Below are 26,780 nucleotides of genomic sequence, written 5' to 3'. Positions count from 1 at the left end.
TCTCTCTAAATAAATAAAGTTAAAAAAAGAAATAGAGGCGCCTGGGTTACTTAGTCGGTTGGGCATCCGACTTTGGCTCAGGTCATGATCTCACGGCTCATGGGTTCGAGCCCTGCGGCCTGCTCTGCACTGACAGCTCAGAGCCTGGAGCCTGCTTGGAATTTTGTGTGTCTCTCTCTCTGCTCTTCCTCCACTTGTGCTTTGTCTCTCTCTCTCTCACAAATAAGCAAACATAATAAAAAATAATAAAATTAACTGTTGCCTTAGCCTCCCTCTGGCCTCCCTTTCTCTATCAGTCCTCTTAAATATATAAACCTAAAGATCTTACAAATCTTAAAACTTGTATCCCTGCCAGAGTGGTCTGCTCAAAATGCAAATTTCACTTTTTACTTTTATAATTCTGAATTATTTGACTTTTTAAAAGTTAAGTCTGTGTTAACTTTTGCAATTTAAAAGTTTTTTGTTTTTTGTTTTTTTAATGTCTGTTTATTTTGAGAGAGAGCAGAGAAAGGGCAGAGAAAGAGAATCCCAAACAGGCTCCACACTCATCACGAAGCCTAACACAGAGCTCCATCTCATGACCATGAGATCACGACCTGAGACGAAATCAAGAGTCAGATGTTTAACCATCTGAGCCACCCAGGTGCCCCAAAAGTGTTTTTAAAATAAGAGTACAAGGGTGCCTGGGTGGCTCAGTCGATTAAATGTCCAACTCTTGGTTTCGGCCTACGTCATGATCCCACAGATTATGATAATGAACCCTGAGCTGTTGAGATCGAGCCCTGAGGAATCTGCTTAAGATTCTCTCTCCCTCTCCCTATCCCCTTCCCTGCTCCCCTACTCGAATGAATGAATGAACAAAAAATAAATGTATACATACATACGTACGTACGTACATATGTACGTACATAAGAGTGCAAATGTTAGAAATCTCCCCTGTTCCTCACTGTGGAATTGTTTAAGTTTCTTGGCCTGGCATTCAAGACTTTTCAAGACCCGCCTTCCTTTCAAATCTCATTTTCTGCCATCCATCTCCCATTTTATAATCCTTTTATTTTTTATTTTATTAAAAATTTTTTTAATATTTATTTTTGAAGGAAAGAGAGAGCATGAGAAGGGGAGGAGCAGAGAGAAAAAGGGAGACACAAAATCAGAAGCAGACTCCAGGCTCTGAGCTGTCAGCACAGAGCAGGACGCAGGGCTTGAACTCACAAACCATGAGATCATGATCTGAACTGAAGTCGGACGCATGCCTAACCGACTGAGCCACCCAGGCACCCCTCCCATTTTATAATCTTTTTAAAAGATTTTTTTTTTTTAATGAGAAAGAAGGAAAAGAGGGGGGAAAAGGAAGGAAGAATGATTTATCACTTACTTATAGTATTTGTGAGAGAGACCATACTCTCATACTTGCATGCGATGCCCTTGCTGTTTCCTGCCTGGAGTACCCTCACCATCCTTGCAGCTGCTCTTGCAAGGCCTAGCTCAAGGATCTCTTCTAGGTTGGACTAAGTGCTCCTCTGAGCTGTATCATTACTTGCCACATTGTGTTGAAACTTTTCTGTATCTCTTATACTAAATTAAAAGTTCTCTGAAGGCAGAAATCATGTCTTGTTTATCCTTGAACCCCAATGTTTTATCTTGTGTAGAATCTGGCACCCAGTAGAAGCTCAGTAAATGTTTGTTGAATGATGTATGCCTGTGTTCTCTCCACCGTTCCATGCTGTCAGTGCACAGAGAACACAGGGAAGGAAGTAGTACTCTGTATGGGGATTCAGTGCATGGTGTGGGGGCATAGGGAGAGTTAGGGAATGCTTCTTAGAAGAGGGTAGATTCACACCAGGCCTCCAAAGATGATTAGTATTTCATCTAGCAGAGAGCAGCACAGGAATAAGTTCATATGTACTTCATAGTCATGACCTTGTCCTCGTGTGCTGTAGCCAGAAGTTCTTGGCCTAGTAGGCAAAGTGTGATTATGGTGTGGATAAGGCACAAAATTAAAAATTCCACAGCCTTGGATTGCTGCATGATAGCATATCCAGAATTTTTATTTTCCCTCAGTGCAAGGAGATTGGCATTTCACATACTATGTTGCCATATCTTAGGAGATATAGACACAGCCCAGCCAGCCTGCACTTTTGAATTAGTATCCTGACCACCTGGTAGAATGGAACCCCCACTTGGGTCATTAAGAAATCATGCTATGATACTGGGTTTTCTGAGCATACTGGGGCCATGCCCCTGGGGGCTCCAAGACTCCCACTCAGACTTCAACAAGAGCAACTTCACAGTTTTAAAAATCAGTTTTACCTGTTCATTTCCACATAGGCTTTCATTTGAAGAGTTCTGCTAAGGAAAAAAAAAATTAAAGACTGCTTCTGGATTCTTTTGCAAAATGTGTTTGATAACTATTATGAATGTCCTGATGTGACAGTGGGTGTATCTTGGTAATCTGAATGAAATTTAACTCTGAACAAGGCACTTTGGTTTTCTCATATATAAGTATCACACTTCTGTTTTCAGAGATTGGAGTAGTTTTTAGTACTTGAAGAATAGGGGCTATCATATTACTGACTGGAATTATATCTTAAATTCCTTGTAAGTGTAAAATAGGATATTTAGATACACTCTTGAAAGTCATCTGATGTGGTTGAGCAGTATAAGGGAGAATTTCGTTGTAACAACTTACATTTTTAGCTTGTTTAATCCTATGACAGTTTAGTAGGGTTGATACAGTTATCCCCATTTTACAGATGAGGAAACTGAGGCTGAGACATTGTGACTTGCTGAAGAGTACACAGGTATAAATAGAAAGAACTGAGACTTAAATCCGGACTTTTCTGATTGAAGTCTGCTGCTTTTTCCATACATCATCTTGTAGTTCTGAGTAGGCCCAGGGCCTGAGGGGATGATGTGACAGTGGGGAAACCTTCACACCACCTCACTCCCTCTTCAAACAGCATTCTCAACGTTAGCATGTTTATATGTTGGGGGTAAGATTTTATCTTGAAAATCACTGTGCCACATTCAGCCACTACTCACGTTACCACTACTCCCTTCACTGAGGAACAGAAAATCCTGGGTACTCTCTTGGTGACCTAAGGGTGGGTTGATTTGGGGTTTTCTTTTCCTCCAGAATAGCTCATTGGTTGACTGATTGATTGATTGATTGATTGATTGAGGTTTTGATTTGTTTGAACTAATCTCCATGCCCAAGATGGTCTTGAACTCATGACCCCGAGATCAAGAGTCGCATACTCTACCAACTAAGCCAGCCAGGTGCCCTGGTTAACAGATATTTTTGAGCCTGGTCTATTTTCCACACATAATGCTGCATGTTTCTCTGCTTTAGCTTTCCAATCAGTTTTCCATTACCTGGTTGAGCATGATGCAGTATGGTCTTTATAGGACTGTATTATGGACAGGGATCAGATAGGATCCTCTGCCAATTTGTGTTCTTTGAGCCCAGGAGCTTCCCATGGTTGTTTAAATCACAAAATCGTTCAGTGTGCAAAGACTTGTCCCTTCCTTGATTAGAAACTCCTTATCGACTAAATTTACCAGCAATTCAAAATATGCTGTTGATTGGTCTTATCCTTACTCTCCAGGTTACACGGGGAAGGTGAGCTGTAGTTAGTTCACCCTGAAGGTGCAGTTTTGGCCTTTTGACTAATATTTTTCCCCTCAAGTGTGGACTAAGCATACATGTAGTTTCAAAGCTAAGAATCAGAGCCTACTTAAAATAGTTCTCAATAGTTTTTTTGGTTGGGCACAGTGACTTCTGCCTACCTTCACCTTGCAAGTTAAGAAACTCAGATGATATATTTATTCATATGTACCACTTTTCATTCCTAGCAAGAATGTGCTTTGTGGCTTGGAATGACAATATGGAGGTAGTGTCAAATTGCTGTTCGGTTTCTTTGGCTGCAAATTCTCCTTGCATTCCAGGGTTGAAAGTACGAACTCTTTTCTTTTTCTAAAAAAATAAGATATTGCAGAAAGAGACCACTGGTATGTTGGTTTTCAGGGAGGGCTTGAAAGTTTCAGCTTTTCACTTCTTCCTTGAGATGTAAATTTGAAGGATTATAACCTAAAGCAAAGACTTCCAAAGTTGTATGTTATAAAACATAAGATAACCTTCTCACCCCTTAGAAGAAGTTATAAGTCTGTGCTGTGAATTGTTGATAAGTTCAAGGCCCCTCGAAGATACCACAACTCATCATGGTTGTTGAATGTACTTTGGAGGCTCCATTGAGGATGTAATTTCTTATTTTTCATGTTAATGGTAGACACCTACAAGGTCCTTGTAACTCCCAGTCTGTTTCCCAGAACCATTTTACAAGGTGCTTTTACCAAGCAGCAAGGGGGTAAGGGCTGTAGGCATATGTCTACATATTGTCTGCTCTTCCAGGATTAATTTTTTGTATTGCACCTTTTGGTATTATTCATCCTGCATTGAGTTCGTGACTGTTCAGAGTTTGCCAAGAAGACTATTAGAGAACATAAGCAGACTGCTCAAACTATGGAGGGCATCTCTCTATCTATCTATGAAGAGCAAGCATCTGCATGTAACCCAAACCATCTTAGGGGGTGTGTGCGTGTGTTGGGGAGGTGGGGAGTAAAATCTATAGTAGCCAGTTTTTCTAACCATTTATGTCATTTTTATGCACTAGTGACTTGGTTTCTTTGCTCTTTCAGGTAAATATGCAGAGGACATTGTTGGAGAGCTCTTTACTCAGGCAAATACCTTTGCCTCTCGGGTAAGCTCCCTTGCTGAGAGGGTCGACCGCCTACAAGTTAAAGTCACTCAGCTGGATCCCAAGGAAGAAGAAGGTAAGGAAGCTGAGCTCAGCATTTGCAGGCTTTGCCGAGCAGTTTCTTAGAGTTTTTTTTTTTTCCTGATTTATAAAAAAGTAAAGGGAAAAATCACAGAGACCTATGGAGTTCTGCTTTGAAATGACACAAGCCTGGGTGGTGTAAAGAAACCTTTTTAGCTCTACCACACCCCCACACACTCCCTCTCTCCCATTCCCCCAATTCTTGCTCAAATGCCCCCTCCCCCAGTCGTATTTTGTTACCATAAAAGTACTTGGAAGATTCATTCCTCCCAAGGAGAGGCCTGCTAGATCTGGCCACATAGTAAACCTTTGTGTTGCCTCATTTTGTTCAGTCGTGAAATGGCTGGGCTGCTGACAGCCTTGTGGGGCTTCCCCAGAGGGGGAGGAAAAAAAACCTGGCTGCAGACAGCCGCAGCCAAGAAACGCAGCAGCTGAGGCCTCTCAGACTGGTGTGACTCAGTGTTTGCTCAAATAGCCTGTCGTCCATTTTCTAATGCCTTCCATCTTCTCTCAGTGTCACTGCAAGGAATCAACACCCGAAAGGCCTTCAGAAGCTCTACCATTCAAGACCAGAAGCTTTTCGACAGAAACTCTCTCCCAGTACCTGTCTTAGAAACATATAACACCTGTGATACTCCTCCACCTCTCAACAATCTTACCCCTTACAGGTAACCTGGCTAGTTCCTCCCTTTTTCAACCTGTGGTTAACAGCACTAGAGTGTTTTTTTATTTAAAGATGTTTACATCAGAGGATTGTATCAAAAAGCTTACTACCTACCCCAGAGTTGTTTGTGGCAGCAGAAGCTAATATTTACCATGTAAACACTTGTCACTTATTATTGTTTGGTTTCTGAAATTCATAGTAAATATAATATGTATTGAAAGTTTGCCATAACATTGCATGCTGCAGAGTTTAATTTGGTGTAAGCCAGGTCCACCTTGGATTCTGTCCAAGGAATTTAGTTATTATAGAACCAAAAGGACTTTGTTACAAGGCAGTCCTAGAGCATGCATCCCAGGGGCAGCATTCTAGCAAGGCTCCCACTTACTCAGAAACCACTAGATTACCAGATGTTTGGGTGTGTTAGTGGGGCTAGCTTTGTGGACTGGCTGCTCTAGGCCCTGAGGGTCCTTCAGAGCTTAAGGAATAATTGGCATCCTTCCAAATGAGTGTCTTTACTTTGTTTAGAACATCCTTTCGACACTCCCCTCTGCAAAGGCACTCCTATGCTGCTGCAGCTAAACTTGAGAAAGAAGGTAGCCTTATAGACAGCTTAAAGCCCTTCCCCCCTCCAGTGGTCTGTAGTGTGATCATCCTGCAAAAAACCACTGAGCAGGGGCAGAAAGCGAATATTTATCTTGCTTGTATCCATAAATATCTTTGGAACAGGTAAAAAGTAATTACAGATAGCTGGAGGCAGATGTCTTCTGTGAGACATGGGTATACTGCAAAGTAGAATGTGTGTGTGAAACTCAAGGACACCCACCTGATCCAGGGAGCCTGGAATAGGAGCATGGTAGCTATTCACACAGGATAAAAGTACATAGCATCTATCCTGCATTATTACTGCGTAAAATTATCTTTGCACCTTGGCTTTCAAAGGGGCTAGCTGGCAGAGCAGGGCAGAGATTTGACTCTGTAGCCTCCATCATTTATCAAGTTGGATTTGGGCAGAGGGGTTTCAGGGCAAGAAGGGAGTGTACACCTGATATTGAAGGGAGTATGACATATGACAAAGGGCTTGTGTGATAGGATAGGGTAAACAAATGATATTAAGACAAGTTTATTTTCCAGTTAATGGTATTTTCTTAGTTATCATTCTCCTCTCAATTATCTAGATTTGGCCTAACAGAAATGAGCAATGGTGTAGCTAACTCAGAATAAGATTTAATATAAAAATCATTAGTGTTTGATTTGGAAATGCTTTCTGTGTGTTGTGACAGGATTGGAGGCCAGGGAATGGAATTGCCTTTCTAATTCTTTTTAGTTTAGAATAGTGCTAAAATAAATGTCCACCCCTACCTAGCACATACTTTTTAGAAAGTGAGAGAGACTTAGTCATGCCAAAGTGCAGGATTCCAACCAGGAGCATCAAGTCTGGCAGGTAACCCTTACGTGGACACTCAGTAGCTCTCTCTGTACTTCTGTCACAGCCACTAAAAGATGGTAATTCAATCTTATAAAACAGCTGGCCATGTGTTTTCACTGGGGCCCCCTTGTGGTTGGGGGGTTGGGTGGGGGGAGCAAGAAGGTGGATTGCTGTGGTTACCTGTTTTTACAGAGGAATAACAGCTGCACACATAAATGCTTTCATGTATATATATGTGTACATAATGTACACATGTGAACCTGCACATATGTGCATAGGTTTCATGTGGGTGGGAAGCCACTAATGCTTCCTAGAGAGTGCTGGGGAATTGGTGGGGGAAGGGGAACCAATGGCAGAAATCCCCTCTGGTGTGCCAGGATATCAGGATGTCCTCAGGGGGATGTCTGTAGCCATGCAGATCATTAGAAATAATCAGGATCCCTGCTGCTCTAGCCCATTCTTGCCCTGACCATGCAAATTCCTCTATCAGGAATTGAAAGTAAGGCTAAGTTTCTTAAAAAGCCAGATAAATAAAGAGGCGCCATTCAGGGGGCATTGGAATGCTGGTGTGGAAGAGGAAATATGCAGTCGATTTGAATGACTTCTTGATTCCTCAGTGTAAAAACTGCTAACTGGTAGGTATTTGGAATATTGGATTTGGTTGGGAGCTCATCTGTCTACTGACAGCTACTTGTCTTCATTTCTATCCCAGGGACGATGGGAAAGAGGCACTCAAATTCTACACAGACCCTTCGTACTTCTTTGATCTTTGGAAGGAGAAGATGCTGCAGGACACCAAGGATATCATGAAAGAGAAGAGAAAGCATAGGGTGAGGGGAAAGGGGCCTCTGTTCTACACATCAGTAGGCACGATTGTGGAGGGGGGATAAAAAGGAAGCCAGTCTTATATGAAGTAATCATTCCAAGTGGCTGCTTGCTTGGATGCCAGGTGAAACTCTTTAAAAAATGTGTCCACTCCAAGCACAACCAAGATGAAAGTATAAATCACACCAAAAATGTGTTTGTTCCCCCTAGCGCTATTAACAATTGAGTATATTCAGGCTGAGTTTTAGAAATTGACTTTTCTATTCACCATTTATTTCTCTTGCAATTTGCACCTGACTCTGCTGGACACTCAAGCTAGGCTAGTCCCTTCCCCGCCAGTTTTGCAGCTCATTTCTCAGAGATCAGCACAGGGCCCTACAGTGTTTGATTTACAAACAGGAACAGTTTAACACCTTCACTACTGGTTCGGTAGGGCGGGGTGAAGGCATAGACTTAGTTTTGGGAGGTGCTCCCTTCCCCTAGACCTCCAGTGATGCGTGTAAACATATGACCTACCGGTGGCAACCTCACAATCCCATTAGCATGTCTGCCGGGAGGCCCAAGAGAGTGCCAGGGGCTAGTGCAGCTGCACTAGCTGAGGAATTCTGCCTTGGTTGTTTTATTTTGTTTTGTTAACTATTTCCTTATATCTGTCCCAGATATTTACGGCTGTTATTACTCCTCATCTCTGTTGACTGACCTTTGTGGCAGAGCGAGTAACAAATAGCTTTTTTACTAACCTCCTAACAATTAGAGCTGCTCAGAAACATCAATGAGCTACCCAAAGAGGTAGTGAGTTTCCTATCTGTAGAGGTGTCTGAGTGTGGGATTGAGTGAATGTGTTTGACTTCGGGAGGTGGTTTGGACTAGATGACTCTAGGTCATTCCCAAACGAGTAATTCTATAAATTCTCTAGTTACCGTGTGTTGTCCAGGCAAATCATCTCTTTGCATCCATGAAACCTGGTGGAATTTTAATGAACTTTGGAAAATGTTTTACAAAGGCTTTTCTGTTTCTTATCCTTATAGAAAGAAAAGAAAGATAATCCAAATCGAGGGAATGTAAATCCACGTAAAATCAAGACACGTAAGGAAGAGTGGGAGAAAATGAAGATGGGACAAGAATTTGTGGAATCCAAAGAAAAGCTGGGGCCTTCTGGGTATGTGATGCTTTCGTACTATTGGTAGCATTCTTTGAAGGGCCTGGGACCTGGGGGCAACAGCCTAACAGCTCTGGTGTGACCCCTTTCACACCTCTCTGAAGTCTGGCCGTGTGGCATAGATCAATACCACTGTTAATCAGCTACCTTAAAGCGCATCCATCTGGTGATTAAAATTTGCTACATAAACAAGAGACGCAGCAGTTTAAATGAAGTGACTGTAGTAGTCTGGAAAAGAAAGCCCATGGCTTCTAGTGCCCTTGCTCTGCCAGACACTAGTATGTCTGTGGGCCTCAAAGAAAAGACTGGAAAGAGAAGAAAAGTGGTCTTGGGAGCCCTTTGCCTCCACAGCTTTGATTTGAAGGTCGTGCCTAAGGGCTGGGCATTTCACAGGAGCGGAGAGGGCCAGGCAGAGGATTTGTGCACATCACCAAAGCAACTTTTCAGTCAGCCTTTGTCAGTCTCGGGAGAGAGGCTGGCCAAGGGACTGAAAGCAGACCTCAGAGACAGTGTGGGAAAGGTCGCTTGGCCAGTATTGAGGCTATATATCTCCATGGGGAAATAGTAGATGTCAGTCTGACCCATTTCCCAATACCAAATCACACTGGAGGTTTAAAAGGAAAAAAATGGTTTTAGAGCTTGGTTTGATGCTTATCCTGATGTCCGACCTGTGTGACATTCAAAGCCAAGTTACCACGACTGCTTGGCATGAATGTTGCCCTGGTTTTTCCTCTAAATACATTGCATCCTGGCTGTCGGAGAACGATGCCAGCCCATGCCGGGTGTCTAGGAATGATAAAAGGAAAGAGTTGAGTTGTTCTTGCTTTTAGGAATAACTCTACCATGAAAATCTTGACTTTTGAAAATCTTGACACTTCTGACACTTGTTCTTCCTGGATTAAGAGATTTGTTTTAAAGAGTGATGAAGGTGGTGAGAGAAAAAATGAACCTTTCTACAGGGAGATCAGCCCTGAGGGCACCTTTCTTACCTTCAACTCCAAGTAAAAGGGGCCATTTTGTTCCGTGGTCCCATCTTGTTCAGTCAGGCCTTGTCTCAGGTTCTGGGACTCTAAGGCCAGAATCTTGCACGTTCAGAATGCCAACGATTACGTGTTTGTTTTTTGTTGTTTTTGTGGGTGTGGAATGGGGCTGGTGAAAACAAGGACTTTGCCTCCCATTTTCCTCTTGTCCAAGAAGTTTGGGATCAGGCCACATGGCTGGCCTACCTGGATATGCTTGTTGGGAAACCTATAAAGAGATGTGCCAAGCCTACAGGGGTCTGGGCTTTGGGGATTTTCTGCATCAGAGCATCATTTGATTTGTTAGTTCTCTTCAACTCTCTTCTCCTGGAGTCTGTTTGCAATGAGTTCTTTAGAACCCAACAGTGGTGGAGAGAAGGGGGAGGTGGAGCGGAACCAACCATATTTTGCTAGCTGCTAGTTGGTGTATTTATGCTCATATGGAGGTTTGTTGTTCACCCAAGGCCCAGTGCTCTGGGGGACAGGTTTTCATGAGGCGCAGGCCCTAGCACCTTACTTAAATTGGCAGCTCGTTGTGTTGGATAAGAGACCTGGCAGGGAGACCGAGTCTAGCTACCACACAGCAACTTGCATTTGTCCTCAGCTTGGTTTTGCAATCAAATGCCTCCTTGGCCTTTGAGTACTCCAGAGGCTTGCTGACCTCCAAATGAGGCTGTGTGCCAGTCACGTGTTTACAGCTCACTAGCCTTGGGGCTTGGCTTTGCCCTTTGCCACAAGACAGACTTTGGGATTTGGGTATAGGCTGCTCTTAACATTTGGGAGAGAATTTAAAACAACTGCTGGGTTTGCCAAAGCCAACCAGCACTGGGAAAGGAACGGCATGGTTTTGATTATCTGGGTTGGGAGACATTTAACAATAGAATTTAGTCCTAAATTTTAATCCAGAATTTAGTCCTAAAATTAAATTTCAGAATTTTATGTGGAATTTTACTCTTTCTTTCTTCCTAATAGCTTTTGTATCAAATGCATTTTGGTGGAGTCGCTTAAAAAAGCATGAGCGTATCACTCACACTTTTTAAATGACTGTTTCGGCATTGGGTTCATTGTCAGGTATCCGCCCACCTTGGTGTACCAGAATGGCAGTATTGGCTCTGTTGAAAATATGGATGGAAGCAGCTACCCACCACCACCGCAGTCAGATTCCACTTCTCCACCTTCTCCTTCCTTCTCTGAGGACAGCTTGCCTCCCCCACCCATAGAATTCAGGTAAATGATGCTATCTCTTCTGTCTACTTTGAGTGGTTACATACTCAAGAACAAAATATGTGTTCCTCAGGGTGCCTGAATAGGCTCAGTCTGTAGAGCATGCAACTCTTGATCTCGGGGTTGTGAATTCGAGCCCCATCTTGGGTATAGAGATTACTTTAAAAAATAAAATCTTGGGGCACCTGTGTCAGTTAAGCGTCTGACTTCGGCTCAGGTCACGATCTCACGGTTTGTGAGTTTGAGCTCTACGTCAGGCTCTGTGCTAAGAGTCTGTGTCTCCCCTCTCTCTTCCCCTCCCATGCTCATGCTCTGTCTCTCTCTGTCTCTCAAAAATAAATAAATGTTGGGGCGCCTGGGTGGCGCAGTCGGTTAAGCGTCCGACTTCAGCCAGGTCACGATCTCGCAGTCTGTGAGTTCGAGCCCCGCGTCGGGCTCTGGGCTGATGGCTCAGAGCCTGGAGCCTGTTTCCGATTCTGTGTCTCCCTCTCTCTCTGCCCCTCCCCCGTTCATGCTCTGTCTCTCTCTGTCCCAAAAATAAATAAACGTTGAAAAAAAAAAAATTAAAAAAAAAAAAATAAATGTTAAAAAAAAGTTTTTTTAAGAAAAAAAAATAATAAAATCTTAAAAAAAAAAAAGACGAGGGATGCCTAGGTGGCTCAGTCAGTTAAGTATCTGACTCTTGGTTTCGGGTTAGGTCATAATCTCACGGTTTGTGAGATCAAGTGCCACGTTGGGCTCTGTGCAGACAGCATAGAGTCTGCTTGGGATTCTTTCTCTCCTCTTTCTTTGCCCCTCCCTCTCTTGCTCATGTGTGCTCGCTCGCTCTCTCAGAATAAATAAACTTTTTTTTTTTTTTTTTTTTTTTTAAGTACAAAATGTGTGTTCCAAATCCAGGCCAGGACCAGTAAAATAACTTCAGTGAAGTCTGTCTAGATAATAGAAATGATTAACATTTTTTTAAGTGTTTGTTAGGTGCCAGGCGTTATGCCAAACACCTTCTATGTTGCCTAATCCTCACAACAATCATCCTGAGCTAGGTACCCATTTTACACATGAGTGAATGGTAAGGCACAAAGAGGTCAGTGAACTTACCTAAGGTTGCACAGCAGAGCCATGATTGGAAAGCAGGTCATTCTGACTGCAGAGCCTATATTCTTAACTGTTTAGCTATACTGGAACAGATAGAGATCACCAACTTTTACTTTTTTTTACTTAGCTTCAATTCAGTGTGAGTTAAATGAGTGGCACATTCATTTCCCATCTCTGCTGACCCTCAGATCCTCATCCCTGTCAGGTTTTTCCACATGAACGCTGGAGGTACATTTGCCTAAATCTGTACCCTGCTCAGATTGGTCAGCTTGGCTTGGGTTTCCTGCCCTCACAAGATCTGGTGAATGACAGTAGCCTGAGGAATAGAGCCCAGTGAGTGGGTGTTGTTTTAGATTTCTTTTGCATTCCTTCTTGGTCCCCAGCTCTAGGATTAAACAGACTCTTCTTCCTAGAGGAGGGTTCAGGAGGGTGCCTTCCCTTGGAAAGCTGAAAGGTTTGAGGAGGACCTAAGAGATGACCTTGGCTAACCCTTACCTGGTAGAGGAATCCTAGTCTACTTCTTTCAAATAGTTATTCTCAATTTCTGCTTATATTCCTCTGTTGATGAAAGCTCATTACATTACCAGGCTGCCCCATTGCAGTGTTGGTTTGTTCTGACCATTCTCAGGTTTGTCTTTCTGTTTGAGCTAAAATGAAATAATAGTCAACTGAAATGAACCTAGGCTCGTATATAAGCTTAATTAGAGGTGGATGTTCACATGCTGAGAGTGATGATGGGTCTCTTTCTGTGTCCTTTTAGCTGCCCTGCAGACAGCAACCAAAGAGGGTCCGGTTTAGCTGGACCCAAAAGATCCAGTGTGGTCAGCCCAAGCCATCCACCACCAGCGCCTCCTCTGGGCTCTCCTCCAGGCTCCAAACCCGGGTTTGCTCCACCACCTGCTCCTCCACCTCCACCTCCAGTGATGGGCGTTCCACCCCCACCACCACCTGGAGGATTTGGGTCTCCGGGGACCCCACCACCACCTTCACCCCCATCTTTCCCACCTCACCCCAATTTTGCTGCCCCTCCGCCTCCTCCCCCACCGCCTGCAGCTGACTACCCGACTCTGCCACCACCTCCCTTGTCCCAACCAGTGATAGGCGCACCTCCTCCTCCCCCTCCTCCCCCTCCTCCGGGGCCCCCTCCTCTCCCTTTCAGTGGTGTGGATGACCAGCCTGTTGCACCCCCACCACTTGCCGATGCCACCAAGCCTAAGTCCTCCTTGCCTCCTGTGAGCGATGCCCGCAGTGACTTACTTTCAGCCATACGTCAAGGTAACTCCCAGTGCTGGGTCCGGGGCCATGAAGTCTTGTCTTTCTGCAGCCGGGATGACTGATTGGAGGGTGGGCTAGGGGTTCTGTGCCCTTCCCAGGAAATAGCTTTCATTAGGTGGGGAGGGATTGGGAGGGACCTCAGGCTTTAGATCAGCCTAAAGAAAGGCTTCGCTCTGAAAATAGCAGAGATTTAGATTTCTTTCCACCTTGGTGTGAAGTAAAGGATTCTTGGGGCACCTGGTACTCTACCCAAGTCAGTAGAGCATCCGACTCTTGTTCCCAGGGTCGTTGAGTTTGAGTCCACGTTGGGTGTGGAGCCTATTAAAAAATTAAAAACTAGGGGCACCTGGGTGGCTCAGTCGGTTAAGCGTCCGACTTCGGCTCAGGTCATGATCTCACGGTCCGTGAGTTCGAGCCCCGCATCGGGCTCTGTGCTGACAGCTCAGAGCCTGGAGCCTGTTTCAGATTCTGTGTCTCCCTCTCTCTCTGCCCCTCCCCTGTTCATGCTCTCTCTCTGTCTCAAAAATAAATAAACGTTAAAAAAATTTTTTTTTTTTTAAATTAAAAACTAAAGAATTCTTAGGGTTCCTAGACTGACTTAGAAGAGCATGTGACTCTTGATATATCGGGGTCGTGAAAATAAGTAATGTGTTCTTAACTTGGGGTCTTTGAACTCCTTGAAAATACATGCTTTGCATGTGTTTGCATTCATTTTGTGCCCCGGAAAAAAACAAGCATCACTACTCCCTAGAAGTTACTTCTCTGGCCAGACTCCATCATGGCCCTCTCCTCCACTTTTGTGCCTTTCACATCCTTCTTTCCTTCTCTCTTTCCCCCTTTCTCACCCTGTCCTTCTCCCCTTTTTCTCCTATCCCCTCTCTCTTTGTCTCCTTCCCCACCTTTCTGTGCTCCCTCATCATCATCTGACCCTTGTGGAGCATTTATTCTCTTTCTGTCAGAGGTCAGGTCTGGTCCCTAGGGGTTAGAGTGGTTTCTTCTGTGTGTGAGCCTCCTGGAACTGAAGGATTGTCTGGAGGAGACAAGTTGGGGCAGCTGAGCTCCATGATAATCGATGAACTGAGCAGACTGAGTGCCCACTTGGTGCGGTATGGTGGCCACTCCCCACTCAGAGCCTCTTGAGAAGTACCGTCCTCACCAGCCTGACAGCATGGAAACTGGAAAGGATGGCAGCCTTCCTCTCCAACATGCCTACAGCACTAGGGCCAGAATTGTATAAACCCTCATTGTCTTTTCTTGCTTCCCCCTTTCTCTCTTTGCTCTTCCAGAGGATTTTTTTTCTTTCCCCTTTCCCCATACTTCACCCACCAGTAGCCACTCCCCCTTCCTCAGTCCTGTGTGGATTCTGAGACCTACTCACCTTCTGAACCCTTCTTTCTCTCCTTCTCTCTCTCTCTCTCTCTCTCTCACCAGGCTTTCAGCTGCGAAAGGTTGAGGAGCAGCAGGAACAAGAGAAGCGGGATGTTGTGGGCAACGATGTGGCCACCATCTTGTCACGTCGAATTGCTGTGGAGTACAGTGACTCGGAAGATGATTCCTCTGAGTTTGATGAGGACGACTGGTCGGATTAACTCTTTCTGCCTGCTCTCCCACCTCCTTTTTCTTTCCTGCTGCTGCCTTCTTTGATGCCTATCCCAACAGTCCAATGGGGGGAAAGAGGGAGGAAAAAACAATTTCAAGGGGCCAAAGCCTTTTCTGAAGCAACCAAAGATATATCCAAGTGCTTCCTCCAAATCAACATATATTTTCCCGTCTCCCCATAGTCAGGCCCCGTGGGGCTCCTGAGGTTCAGTAGCTGAGATGTTCCCTCTTCCCTTCAAGTGACTGTTGCATATTGAAGAGAAGGGAAAACTCCAGAGCAGATCCCTTTGATTGGGCTTAGATTGGAGTTGGTGCCTTCCCCTAGGAGCCATTTTCAACTGTGGTCTTCTCCCAGAATCCTTACCCTTACCCTTTGAATAATACGAGCCATCTTCTGGTCCTAATGCCTGCATGGACATGGCTAGCCCCTTTTCCCATGCACTGAGAGGGCAGAGCAGGCCACACGTCCTAGCAGCCAGACTGCCTGCCACACCTTTTTGCCCTGGTGAGCAGGGTGAGCTGCCTTTTGCTAAGCTATCTCTATGTCTGGATGCCCTTTATGCTAGGAGCCATCAGGCCCTAAGGAGCATCTCCCCATCTGCCCAGAAATTGTGCCTTTCTAAAGGCTGAAGTTGTCGCCTCCCTCCCAGGCTCCCTCTCCAGAGTGTGGTGTCCAGGTGTCCCTTAAATGTCCCTCCCTCACTACCAGGTGCGTTAGGCACCACAGCCCAGCTCAGACCTCTAATATCCATGACCAAACTAGCCCCAACACACTGGTGTGTGGACCTCTGCTAGCTGTCAGGAATCAAGCTTAGAGACTCAGAGCTGCAGGACTGAAAGAATGGTAAACTCCTTGAATCCTGCCCTCTTGATGATGCTGAAATCTGGACACGGGAAATGACTTGCTCCAGGTCACACAGATGATTGGTGACAGAACTGGAGCCCAGAGTTCCTCATTCCAAGTCACCTGTGTCTTCTGGAACCAAGTAGGGGGTACTTGCTGGAGTCTAGGCAGAGCAGTCTTGGCTCTGTGCTACTCCAGACCTTACCCCATAGGTGGGGGTCCCAGTAGGAGGGCTCAGAGCCAGTGCCAGGCCTGTCAGTGCTGCTCAGACCCTTATAGCCTTACAATTCTTTGCTTCCCCTTTACTATCACCATAGAACCACATGGCCTTGGGAGCCATCCTTCTGGGGGACCAGAGGTAGTGAGAGAAGGAAGGGGTAGGCAGCTTTGACAGGTGCTGTTTTCAATTCCTCTGCAACTCGTCCCCTTTTTATTTCCCCAATTTAAGCATAGGTTCTGCCAGCTGTAGAAACTTCAGTCCCTCAGGCTGGCGGCTGCCGCAGGTAGCTGCCTAGGGGGGCCTGGCAGCCGTGAGGAGGGCTGAAAGGCAGAGGGGCTCTGGGTCTTGTTTCCAGCTCCCTCCTCACTGCGTGCAGTGATGTTCCCTCCCTCGCTCCCCCTCTTTCCAGAGCTAATACACAGGTGCTATTATTCAGAAAAAAACTGGTCAGCTTTGGCCAACAGTGAGGTTTCTTCTCTTCTGCCCTAACTATTGTGTAGCCTCTTATGCTGAAACCGGCTTCTCCTGGCTTCTCCAGCTTGCAGAGCCCTGAAACAAAGAGAAACAGGATCTGTCTCTACCCAGCACAGCAAATGGTTGTAGTAATTGCCAAAGCCCTCATAAACCCCTCCGGCTTGAGGGGAGTGTGTAATCACGGGTACTACCGCTGTGCCCTGGCTGGATGCTCCCCCTCCGCCTTCTTTCCTTGAACTCTGGCGTGGTGACTGAGCCAGTAGGGACCAGCATGCCCTCCTGCTGGGGCCGCTCCAGAATATACCCTCCTCGCCCTCCCCAGATCAGGTGTCTGCGGCACAGGTCTGGTACCCTGCTACCGTGCTGAGCATACCAAGCTGTGTGTGCCCCCGCCTTGCTTCCCTCCTTGCACTTTGGAAGCTGAAGGTGCTTTCTTCAGAACCCTAAAATGGCTGTTGAAGGTGCCCCTGGCTGCAGCCCAGCAGAGGCTGGAGAGGCAGGTGGAGGGCAGTGGTTCTCCCAAATAGGAGTCCTGGGGCCTGGCCAGGCCAGGGTTTGGGCCTAATGGCTTTGACTAAATTACCCCCATCCCCCTCCTTTCCGGAAAAGGGGGAGCCAGCGCCACTTGCTATCATTCTGCTCTGACCTTGAAGGGGGCGGTGTTGGCCTGGCTTCTGGAATGGACACAATCCGCCCTGGAAAGGGCTGGGGGCAGGAGCGGGGGTGGGGGGGTTGGGGGGGCACTGCCTGCGGAAGGTAGGATTAGATCATTAGCTCAGTGACCTCCTAGGGTTTCGATGTGCTGTGTTCTCATCCTACAGCTGGTTTGGTAATGATCTGCAAGTCCCGGAGAGCAACAGCACAGCTCTGCCTGACGCTCTCATTAAAATCTATGCAGCCAAGCTCTGTGCTTTGTAGCAGCCGGCCTTGCGAAGCCTCCTCAGCTCTGGGGGCTGGGGACCCAGTCAGCCGAGAGGCCCTCTGGGCTCTATTTATGCATATGTGCACCCCCCCACCCCCAAAAAAACCCAACTTCTTTAAACCCAGAGCCCTTTAAGATGATAAAGGACCCTGTGCAGGTAATTGTGTGTCTTTGGAATCCTGTAATTGTAGAATGCAAAGTTTAGTGATTATTTAAACTGGGCCAAGGCTGGTAGGAGTATGGAGCAATGGCTCATAAGGACTCTTAAGCTCTGAAGCCAAGGAGCCACCTCCCTTCCCTGGCCTGCCCAGCCCAGGGGACCTGCCCCCATTCCTGTGGCCCAGGGACCCAGCTTCCATTCGGCAGTGTCAGAAGTGACTTGTGGCTTTGCCATGCTTGTGAGATGACTACATTCCAAAGGAGCAGCTACCGGGAGGGGGTAGGCTCTGCAGTCCCTTGGAGGGCTCAGAGCAGCTGGCCCAAGCTCCAGCTCGCCTCCAACGGAAGCTCAAGCGCCCTCAGAAACGACCCTGGCCAATGTCACCGCAGAGCCGAGGCGGTGTTGTCAGGGCTAATGTGAAATCTCTTCCCGTGGCGCCGATCCTCCGGCTCTGCAGCGCCAGCTTGGACAGATTGAGGTCTCTGTGGCTTTGGTGACCCTGCTTAAGCATTCCCACCGTGTCCCAGCTCGGCTCTCTGCCTGCCTCCCTCTGCAGCCCCCCTCACCTGACCTCAGGGCCTGGGGAGGGGACCAGTGCCCCAGGGCAAGGGGCTTTTGCTCCAGAGAAGTGTCAGGCTTCCTGGGGGCATCAGGCTTTGAGCTCTACTGGGGTCCTGCATACCTGGGACCAGGTTTCGCTAGGAGATTGTGCCTCATATTGTGTCTCAGTGAGGGCTAGGGAACAATTCTGTTATTGTATTAACTTAACTCAGTTAACTCACTTGAGAAACTAACCAATTTTTACTTTCTGTCTAGAATGATGTACATGTAGGAGAGTGAGCTGTAAAGCTCCCAAAGTGCCTTGTTTTCTCTGATATAAATATATTTATAAGGACCTATTCCAGTGGATTCTTGGGTATGTTTGCCACATCGATTTTTAGGGAGTGGGCCTATAACATTGTAGGGAAATGGTCTGGAAATGGGTCCCTTTCCCCTGAGGGTGGGAAAGGAGATTCAGTTAGAGATCTGTGAGGGTGAGGTTAAACCAAACCCCTGAGGTGACCTTTTCCTCTTCGCTGTACTCCTCCTCTTAGGCCCTTAGGAGGATGTCCTGTTTTTTTTTTTAAAGCCCCGTGGCTCCAAGCCTGGCCTCATTTGTTTCCCTGCCAGGCTCATGTGTGGACCACATTAGCACCCCCATGACCTGAGGATTCCATGTAACAATTTTATATATACATGCGAATATGTAAATGCCGACATTTTAAATAATTTGATAAAGTCTTTGTAGCTACTCAGCCACCTTTGGTGTGTGTGCGTGTGTCTGTCTATGTGCACGTCTCTCTGTTTCTAATGGGAAAAGTGATTGGAAGGGGACAACATTGAATGCCACAGGTGGTGACCAGAGCTCTGGAGGGAAGTCTAGTGTGGGTGGGCTCCAGGAGCAGGAGGCCTCTGGTTCTGGATGGTATACCCTGTGTGGGAGGTGGAGATGAAGGGCGGAAACCATTCTGGTTTAGGAGGAGACCAGGTTGGGGGACCCAGAAGGCCGGATCCCCAGGCCCTCCTAGCTGGCTGCGGTGGGTGTGTGGGGCCGGGGTGGAGACCGGCTGTTGGCCATTTCATCAGGCAGGAGAAGAGCACCGGCTGAATGCTGATACTGCTTCCCAACATCTGGCCGGCATCTTGTCTGCCTCTCAGACCCAAGCAACTTACCTTAAATAGAATGATTTTCAGTGGAATCTGATAAAAAGTTTCGGCTGCCGCACGCCCCTTCTCCCGCCTGGGAAGGCGAAGGGGCTGGGTTTATATTCTGACCCAAAAAAATGACCTACCCAGGAAGCAACGGTTGTTCCGAGCACAGCTGCTGCGGGTGACTGTCCCTGGGGGTAATTTATGGGCAGACACCCAGTCCCAGTCCCAGGCCCCGCAGACTGCAGTAGGGTGGCCCTGGGAGAGGGGTGGGAGCAAGGTTGGTGACTGCTGGTCACGCCTGCTGTTCAGAGAGAGTCACCCACTGGCGTCCCAGGAGAGGGGGCAGAAGTTTTGAATTGTCAGCAACTGCTGCGCCAGCCGCTCTGAGCTCATCGCTGGAGGTGGGGGTGCAGGGGAGGGGGCGCGGGAGCCAGCTCGCCCCGGCGGAGCCCCTCGCTCCACCCTCCTGCTCAGGCCTGTGTTTAGTCAGCACTTGGCTTCCCGAGACCGGTGACTGACAGGCGGCCAGACGCCCGCCCTGGGAGAAGACAAAATGGTGGTGTCGGGAGCCGCCCTTGCTGGGGAATTGGAAGGGAGGAATGTGGTTCTGGGAAGCGGGCGGCCCCAGCTTAAATTCCGGCTCCTCAACTTGTGAGCTATGACCCCATGCTTCACCTCTTGGGGCTAATCCTGAGAAGAACGAGCATTTGCTAAGTGCCTACTACCTGCTCAGGACTGCGCACGCTTTATTTCAGCCTTATAAGGGAAGGGTCGGTCCCTCGTTGTCCACGTGAGGAAAACAAGTCCAGAGGTTGAGTTGCCTAAGACCGTGTAGCTGGCCAGGAGCAGAGTCACAGTTCAAGCACGGGTCTCTCTTAAGCCAGAGCTCGTGCTCTGTCCACCATGCAACTCTAAGCAGCTTTCAGAACCTCTGCATCTAGAATCATGGTCTTTGGTGTCGTTGGGGGCACGTTAAGGTTTTCTCTTCGGGTCTGCCCCACCCTCTGGTGCCCAGTTTTACAGGTGTTGGCTATTTTTGTTCTTTGGAATCAAGTGGGCTGGGCCGAGGGCCCAACTGTCCCAGATCATAAGAGTTGAAAATACCTTGCCCCCTCAGCTGCCCGGGAACAAAGTGGGTTCCCTAGGTGTGGCCTGGGGCTTCCCACAGACACCGCTCAGTACACGCACGCACACCTGCAAAGGTGCACACGTTTCTGCACAAAGACGTACACACACACAAGACGACACGTATCCACGTGAGTGGGCACACTTGAGAACCCAGGCCCAGGGTCACGTGCGCACGCCGTACACAGAGCCCTGCCCTTGTGCAAACAAGGACACAGATCAGCACACGGTTACAGGAACACGTAATAGCAAGCAAACCTCACACGGTCCTCAGGAGCCACCCCTCCCTTCGCGCTGCCTCCGCCAGTTCCTCACTGCCCCCTCCTGGCCGCCCAGTGACCAGGGCAACCTGGCACTATTTCCTGTGACTTCTGCTCTGAGGTGGTTGTCAGCTAGTTCCCTTCTTGATAATGAGGCTGGGAGCAATTTCAGGTGCTCTGCGTAGACTGCCCCTCAGCCCCAGGAGATGAAGGTGTCTAGAGAGAGGTCTGAAGCTGGAGGACCAAAAAAGAAAGAGGCTTTCACACCCTCAGGAATCCCTCATGGTCGACTTCTCAGTACCTTGGTGGCAGGAGTCCTGCGTGGATACCCCCTCCCACCTCAGCAGTCAGCCACTCTGCCCTTAACCTTGCGAACTGTGCACACACCTGCTCACGCTGGATACATACTTAAAGAGGAGCAGACTTCATGGCTGAGAAGTCAGAGGTCAGGTCTTTTAGCTCCCACCTTGCTGCTCCCTCTCTGGGCCTCAGCTTCCTCACCTATTTAGTGAAGAGTTAAGTTGACCATGATATATGCAAACCTCTCCATCCTGACATCTCACCATGTCTGGAAATAACACCTCTCCCAAACATATGTGCCCGAGTACATTACATCCATAAACACGACCCATGGATTCTTTAGGCCAGTCCTGGGAGGATTACCAACACAAAACCTTTTAGTGCTGTTTTACAGTTGAGGAAACAAAGCGCAGAGAGACACAGCAACTTGTCCAAAGTCACACAGCAAGTTGGCAGCAGGCATGGAAATAGAATCCCCTTCTTATAGGCCCGAAGCTGCCTACCAGAGAGTAGAACACCCTGGGGGCGCAGACCCAGAGTCCAGGAGATAGGAACAACAGAGACTAAGCCAGAAGCTCTGCTTTTTTTTTTTTTTAAGTTTATTTTTTTAGTAATCTCCACCCAATGTGGGGCTTGAACTCACAACCCCAAGATCAAGGAGTCACGTGCTCCACTGAGCCAGCTAGGTGTCCCAGAAGCTCTGCACTTCTGTCTGGAGTCCTGAAGGCTGAGGGGAACCCAGCGGACGTTCCAGAGTTAGGCGTTGAGATGGAGACTGGGAAACAGCAACTTGCACCCTGGGTGGGTTCTGCCACCCCCCACCCTACCAGCAGACTGCAAACCTCAGGCTTCTTCTGCAGAGCTGGAGGAGGCCATATTCGCTAAGGTATGTACACACACGTCAGTGGTGTGCATGCGTGCCTAGGCTCCACAGGCGTGCACTCACATGTAGACGTATGTTCATATATGCCTACAAATAGGCATGTGTAGCATGTAAGTGTACATGTTTGCAAGTCTGTATACATGTGACTATATTTGTGTGCTTAGGTGAGGTGTGTTTGGATGTACATGTGTAAGTGGTTTCTGTGTATCTGGCAGGTACATTTATGTACGTGTAACATGTTTGCACACGTACTGGGTTTGTTCATGAATGTACTTGGGTATATGCAAATACATGCATTTGTGTAAAAAAGCAGAGTGAATTCTATCCATTCACATGACTGGGGAGTGTATGTAAATGTGTGTGCAGGGAAGGTTTCATGTGACTGTGTACACATGAATCATAGGGGTGCCCTCCCAAGGGAATATGATGTCAGTGTTCACCTAAGCTCTGGCTCCAGCCAGGCACTGGGCTCATAGCACCCCCACCCCACCCCCGCCCTCTATTCCCCAGACCCATCCTGCTTGGCCAATTTGCAGCCTCTCGCTCCCAGCTCCCGAGAAGGCCTGCAGCAAAGTCAAGGGGCTGGTGGCCAATTAGCGAGGGGGTTAATCAGGGATCTGGGGACCCCCGGGGGGCGGGAAGCTGAAGGCAGGCATTGGGGTTGGCAGGAGCACTTGCTGCCTGTCATGGGGGTGGGGGAGGGGAGAGATAAGGAGAGGAGGCAGAGCCAGCCTACTGGCTGGAAACTGAGGGTCTGCCTGTGAATTCATGATTGCTGAGCACCGATAGCAGCGGGGAGCCTGTGTGACACTGTGTGCAAAAGGACATATATGCATGCATTCAAGTCCTTGAATGTGGTCCTATATGCAAATGTGTGTACCTGACCAGACACCATCTGTATATACATGTGCAGTTTTGTGTCTGTATATATGTGGGTGTGCAGTGGTGTGCAGATGGGTATGCAAGCATGTCTGGACCCTCGTGCACATGTGTATACGGGGGTAAGTCTGTGTGTATACTCTGTGTGAAGGCATGTACATACACTGAAGTAGGTATATCTGCCTGCAAATGTGCACGTGAAGTCAATTAGCATGTGTGCAGTGATACATCTGTGTGCACACTGTGTATGTACCAGTGTGCAAATACATCTGGGTGTACACGCATGTCTGGATGTATGTGCATATGTGTGTTTGGCCAGGGGCCTGGACCCCCCCATGTGTGCCTGTGTGTGCCCATGTGTGTGTACTCATAGGTCTGCATGTATAACAGGCCTCAGCATGTAGGAAGCTAGGGAACGTGGGGCTGGCGGGCTCCGGGCTCCAGGAGAGAATCTGACAGACGATGAGACTTGCCGCAGCCCCCAGCCCCGGGAGCCTGTTTTCCAGCCCGCGGAAGCTGTGAGCCCGTGAACTCATCTTATATTAATAGCTGCTGTCTCCTCACTTATTGCAGGGAGAGGCGGTCATGGCCCCAGCGGGGGCTCAGCACTCAGGGCTCCTCCCCTCCCCCACACAGGACCTGGGAAGAAGAGGAGGAGAGATGGGCCCTAGGGCCTATCCAAGCAGGAAGGCAGGGCTCTAGACCCCAGCCCTTACCTCCCCCCAATCCTGGGGACTCCCCCTTCTGCTGCCTAGGTCACCCTCCCAAGCCTCTGTGGTAGGGTGGGATCAGGCACCAGGTTGGAAAAGTGTCAGGGGCTTGGAGACACCCCCAAAAAACAAACAGGTACACACATACACACATACAGCCAGGCATGCAGTGCTGAGCAGCTCCAGGCTGAGTACCAGATGAATTGAGGCTGAAAGAGACATAGAAGGCTTCATTCTGAGAGGACAGGCATGTCCCTTCTCTCAGGGACCCTCAGTTGCAAGGGGACACACAGCCCTGCCTTCGGGGGGCCCCCATGCTGACAAGAGGTCAAGCTCTATAATGTTTACTCGAGAAGTGTGGCAAGGTATGTTGCATAAAGCACGTCTTCACGGCCATAGGAGGACTTAGCCAAGGAGGCTTCCTGGGAGGAAGCACAGGGTGGGGGTACAGGGAGGACCTCAGCTGTATCTACAGAATCCCTGGAAGAAGGAGAAGCCAGCCAGTTCCACCTCACACACAGGCTGCAACCCAAGGGGCAGATTCAGATATCCCTCAGGGTGGGCCCAGAGCCCAAGGCAGAGACACCCCAGCTGCAGGCGCCCAGAAATGCCTCAGATCCACCACACAACCACACCCGGATAAACCGAGGAGGACCCCCGGCACGGGGCACCCCCAGGCCCTCCCAGACAAAGAGGCTTAGGCTCTGCTGAGCCCCGGATACCGAAGCTGGGAAGGGGAGGCCAAAGGCCGAGTCTGCCCAGAATTGTATGGGCACCTGGTCTCCTTCTGGTCTCCCCTGGCGGGGCTCCTTGGACATGGGAGAGGCAGTAAGGAGGCGCTTCTACACATTGCCCACTCCAGAGGTCTGGGGGGAGTCTGGAGACCCCCAACTTCTCCTCAGCCTGGGGAAAGGGTTCCCTGCCGCAGTTTCTTTGCTTGCCCTGAGTTGCTCTTGAAACTCACTCCCTTACCCAGGAAAACAAACAGATTTGGAGTCAAATGGACCTGGGTTCAAATCCCAGTTCAACTCTTTACTGTGTGACTTTGAGCAGATCAAATGTCCCCTTCAGTGAGGCCTTTTTTGGGAGCCCTTGTTTACAGAGTACATGTATTCCCTGTGGCCCCCTTTGCTACTTTATTTTTCTCTGCGGATTATTCACTCTCTGACATTGCCAAATCTTAAATTTGTCTCCTTATTACTATCTCCCCGAGCTGAAATTCAAGTTGTCCATAAGGACAGCAGTGAATGAATGAGAGCCTCTACTCTCAGAGCCTCAACTACCTCTTTTGTAAGATGGGAAGAGAGCCACCACCAAAAAGGCCATGGTGATGTGTGAAATGTTTGCACCAAAGCTTGGCATGGGGGAGGTGTTTGCTCAGTGGGGGTCTTTTTCCGGGGACCTTCCAGGAAGGTGGGGAAGGAAAGACTCCACCTGACCTGACGGGACCTCCCTGCTTTGTATTTGCACTGGAGCTGGGTCTGCCCTCCACCAGCTCTGACCCAGCCCCTGTTGGCATGTCCACTCCCCTTGGAGTCCTGTGGCCACTATGGGGAAGGAGCCTTGAATACTCGGCGAGAGAGCTCTGGCCAGAGAAATGGAGAAAGACCTAAGTCCTAGCCTGGAGCAGCTGTGTGGGTTTGAGCAAGTGGTTGTTCTTCTCCAGGCCTCAGTCTCCCCATCTGTACAATGGAGGGGTGTGCTCCGAGGGTCCCATCTCTAGGCTTTGCCTACCTGTGAGGCCTGGGAGGCTGAGAAGCTTCACCAGTCAAGAGCTTCCTCTTTAGCCACACTCCCAAAAACTTGCTCCTGCCTTTGCCTGGTGAACATACTCTTTCTGGTTCCCAAACACCCACGCTCAGGGTCCTGCACACTTAGGTCGTCAAATGCACACAAGGGTACATGCGCACATTTACCATCACTCTCCTTTGGATAGGAAAGAAGCTCTTTCAGCTCCAGAATGACCGTATTCCATCCAACCTCCTCCCAAATGTGGCCTCTGACCCCGAGAATGAACCCCAATACAAACCAGGCTCGGGAAGGAAGGAGATGAGAGGCTGTTGGCCAATAGAGCACACAGATTGTGGAAATGGATGGTCCCTTGGGCCAGTCAGCAGCCCTCCCTCAGCCTCGGTTTTCTCATCTGTAAAATGAAGGGATTACCTGTGCCACGGGATGCTTGTTTGGCGTAAATGTGGTAACATATGTAGTGTGCTGGCACCGTGCCTAGCACACAGTAAACACCCACAATTCGGAGCTGTTATTAAGGAAATGGACATGCTTTGAGCATCTACTTCATGCTAAAGCTCCAAACAAAAGCTAACCTGGGCATCCTCAACCCAAGAAGGGTCTAGCACCCTGGTTCCTGTCCCCAGGATAAGATGGGGGTCCTTGCTTGGCAATGCCCTGGTCTGAGCAGAGGAGTGGGGCCCATCAGATCCTCTAAAGGGGTGGGGATGTTACCTGAGAGCCACACGCCGCTCTGGGTCTCCAGCTCCCCAGATCCCTCAACAGGCTCCCAGGCTTGGCCTAACCCTCCCATTCGGGGCTCACCCCACATCAGCCCCACTCCACCCTCTTCACACATACAGACAGAAACATTTATCACAAAATCATTCTTTATTGAGGGATGGGTCACGGATGGCATTAGGGAAGCACTGGAGGCCATACCCCGGTTGGCAGAGGAATCAGGTGTTGGCTCACACCCTGCCTCCTCTAGGGCACCGCAGGGTGGGGCTTGGCCCCCAGGTCCTGGCTGTGGCGCTGGACGCCAGGCTGGAGTGGAGGTGGGGTCGCGCGGTCCGGTCCGGGCAGCCTGGCCGGGCTGCAGTTTCCCCCAAACGGCCACCAGAGGGCAGCCGGCCCCCAGCGCAGAGGAATTCTCGGTTGCTCAGGTGATGGCTTCTTAAAAAAATAAAAAACCAGAGGCTGGTGTGTTCTCCCAGCAAACCCGAGAGGGGCGGGCCTGGGGAGAAGGCTCTGGTTTCTATGATCTCTTTGATAAAAAATAAGCAAAAATAATAACAAAATACGTGGTTTCTCTTTCTCCCTTTTCCCCCTCTAGGAACTGAGGTCAGCAATGGGGGTCTGGGGACTGGGGATACCCTGGTATGGCCTGGATTTCAAGGTGTAGGTCTCTTGTTTTCCCCTTACCACCCATAAATAAATTCATAAATAAATAAGTAAATAA

At 48.4% G+C, this 26,780-nt stretch overlaps 1 protein-coding gene across 2 annotated transcripts in view; it reads left to right on the top strand.

Moving 5' to 3' along the window:
• The window catches only part of WASF2 (WASP family member 2), a 73,205-nt gene extending 54,165 nt beyond the window's left edge, over positions 1-19,040 (top strand). For both annotated transcript variants that reach the window (XM_030328065.1, XM_030328066.1), the window contains exons 3-9: positions 4,699-4,833; positions 5,353-5,506; positions 7,641-7,758; positions 8,782-8,912; positions 11,003-11,158; positions 13,008-13,522; positions 14,954-19,040. In XM_030328065.1, the coding sequence (XP_030183925.1) occupies positions 4,699-4,833; positions 5,353-5,506; positions 7,641-7,758; positions 8,782-8,912; positions 11,003-11,158; positions 13,008-13,522; positions 14,954-15,111 (1,367 nt within the window). In that variant the 3' untranslated portion in view covers positions 15,112-19,040. The remainder of the gene's footprint in view (positions 1-4,698; positions 4,834-5,352; positions 5,507-7,640; positions 7,759-8,781; positions 8,913-11,002; positions 11,159-13,007; positions 13,523-14,953) is intronic.
• Positions 19,041-26,780: the final 7,740 nt, after the last annotated feature.

This window comes from Lynx canadensis, chromosome C1, assembly GCF_007474595.2.
Source record: "Lynx canadensis isolate LIC74 chromosome C1, mLynCan4.pri.v2, whole genome shotgun sequence".
Taxonomy (NCBI): Eukaryota; Metazoa; Chordata; class Mammalia; order Carnivora; family Felidae; genus Lynx; species Lynx canadensis.
The sequence above is the reverse complement of the archived record's forward strand: the minus strand, read 5'-3'. Positions and strand labels throughout refer to the sequence as shown.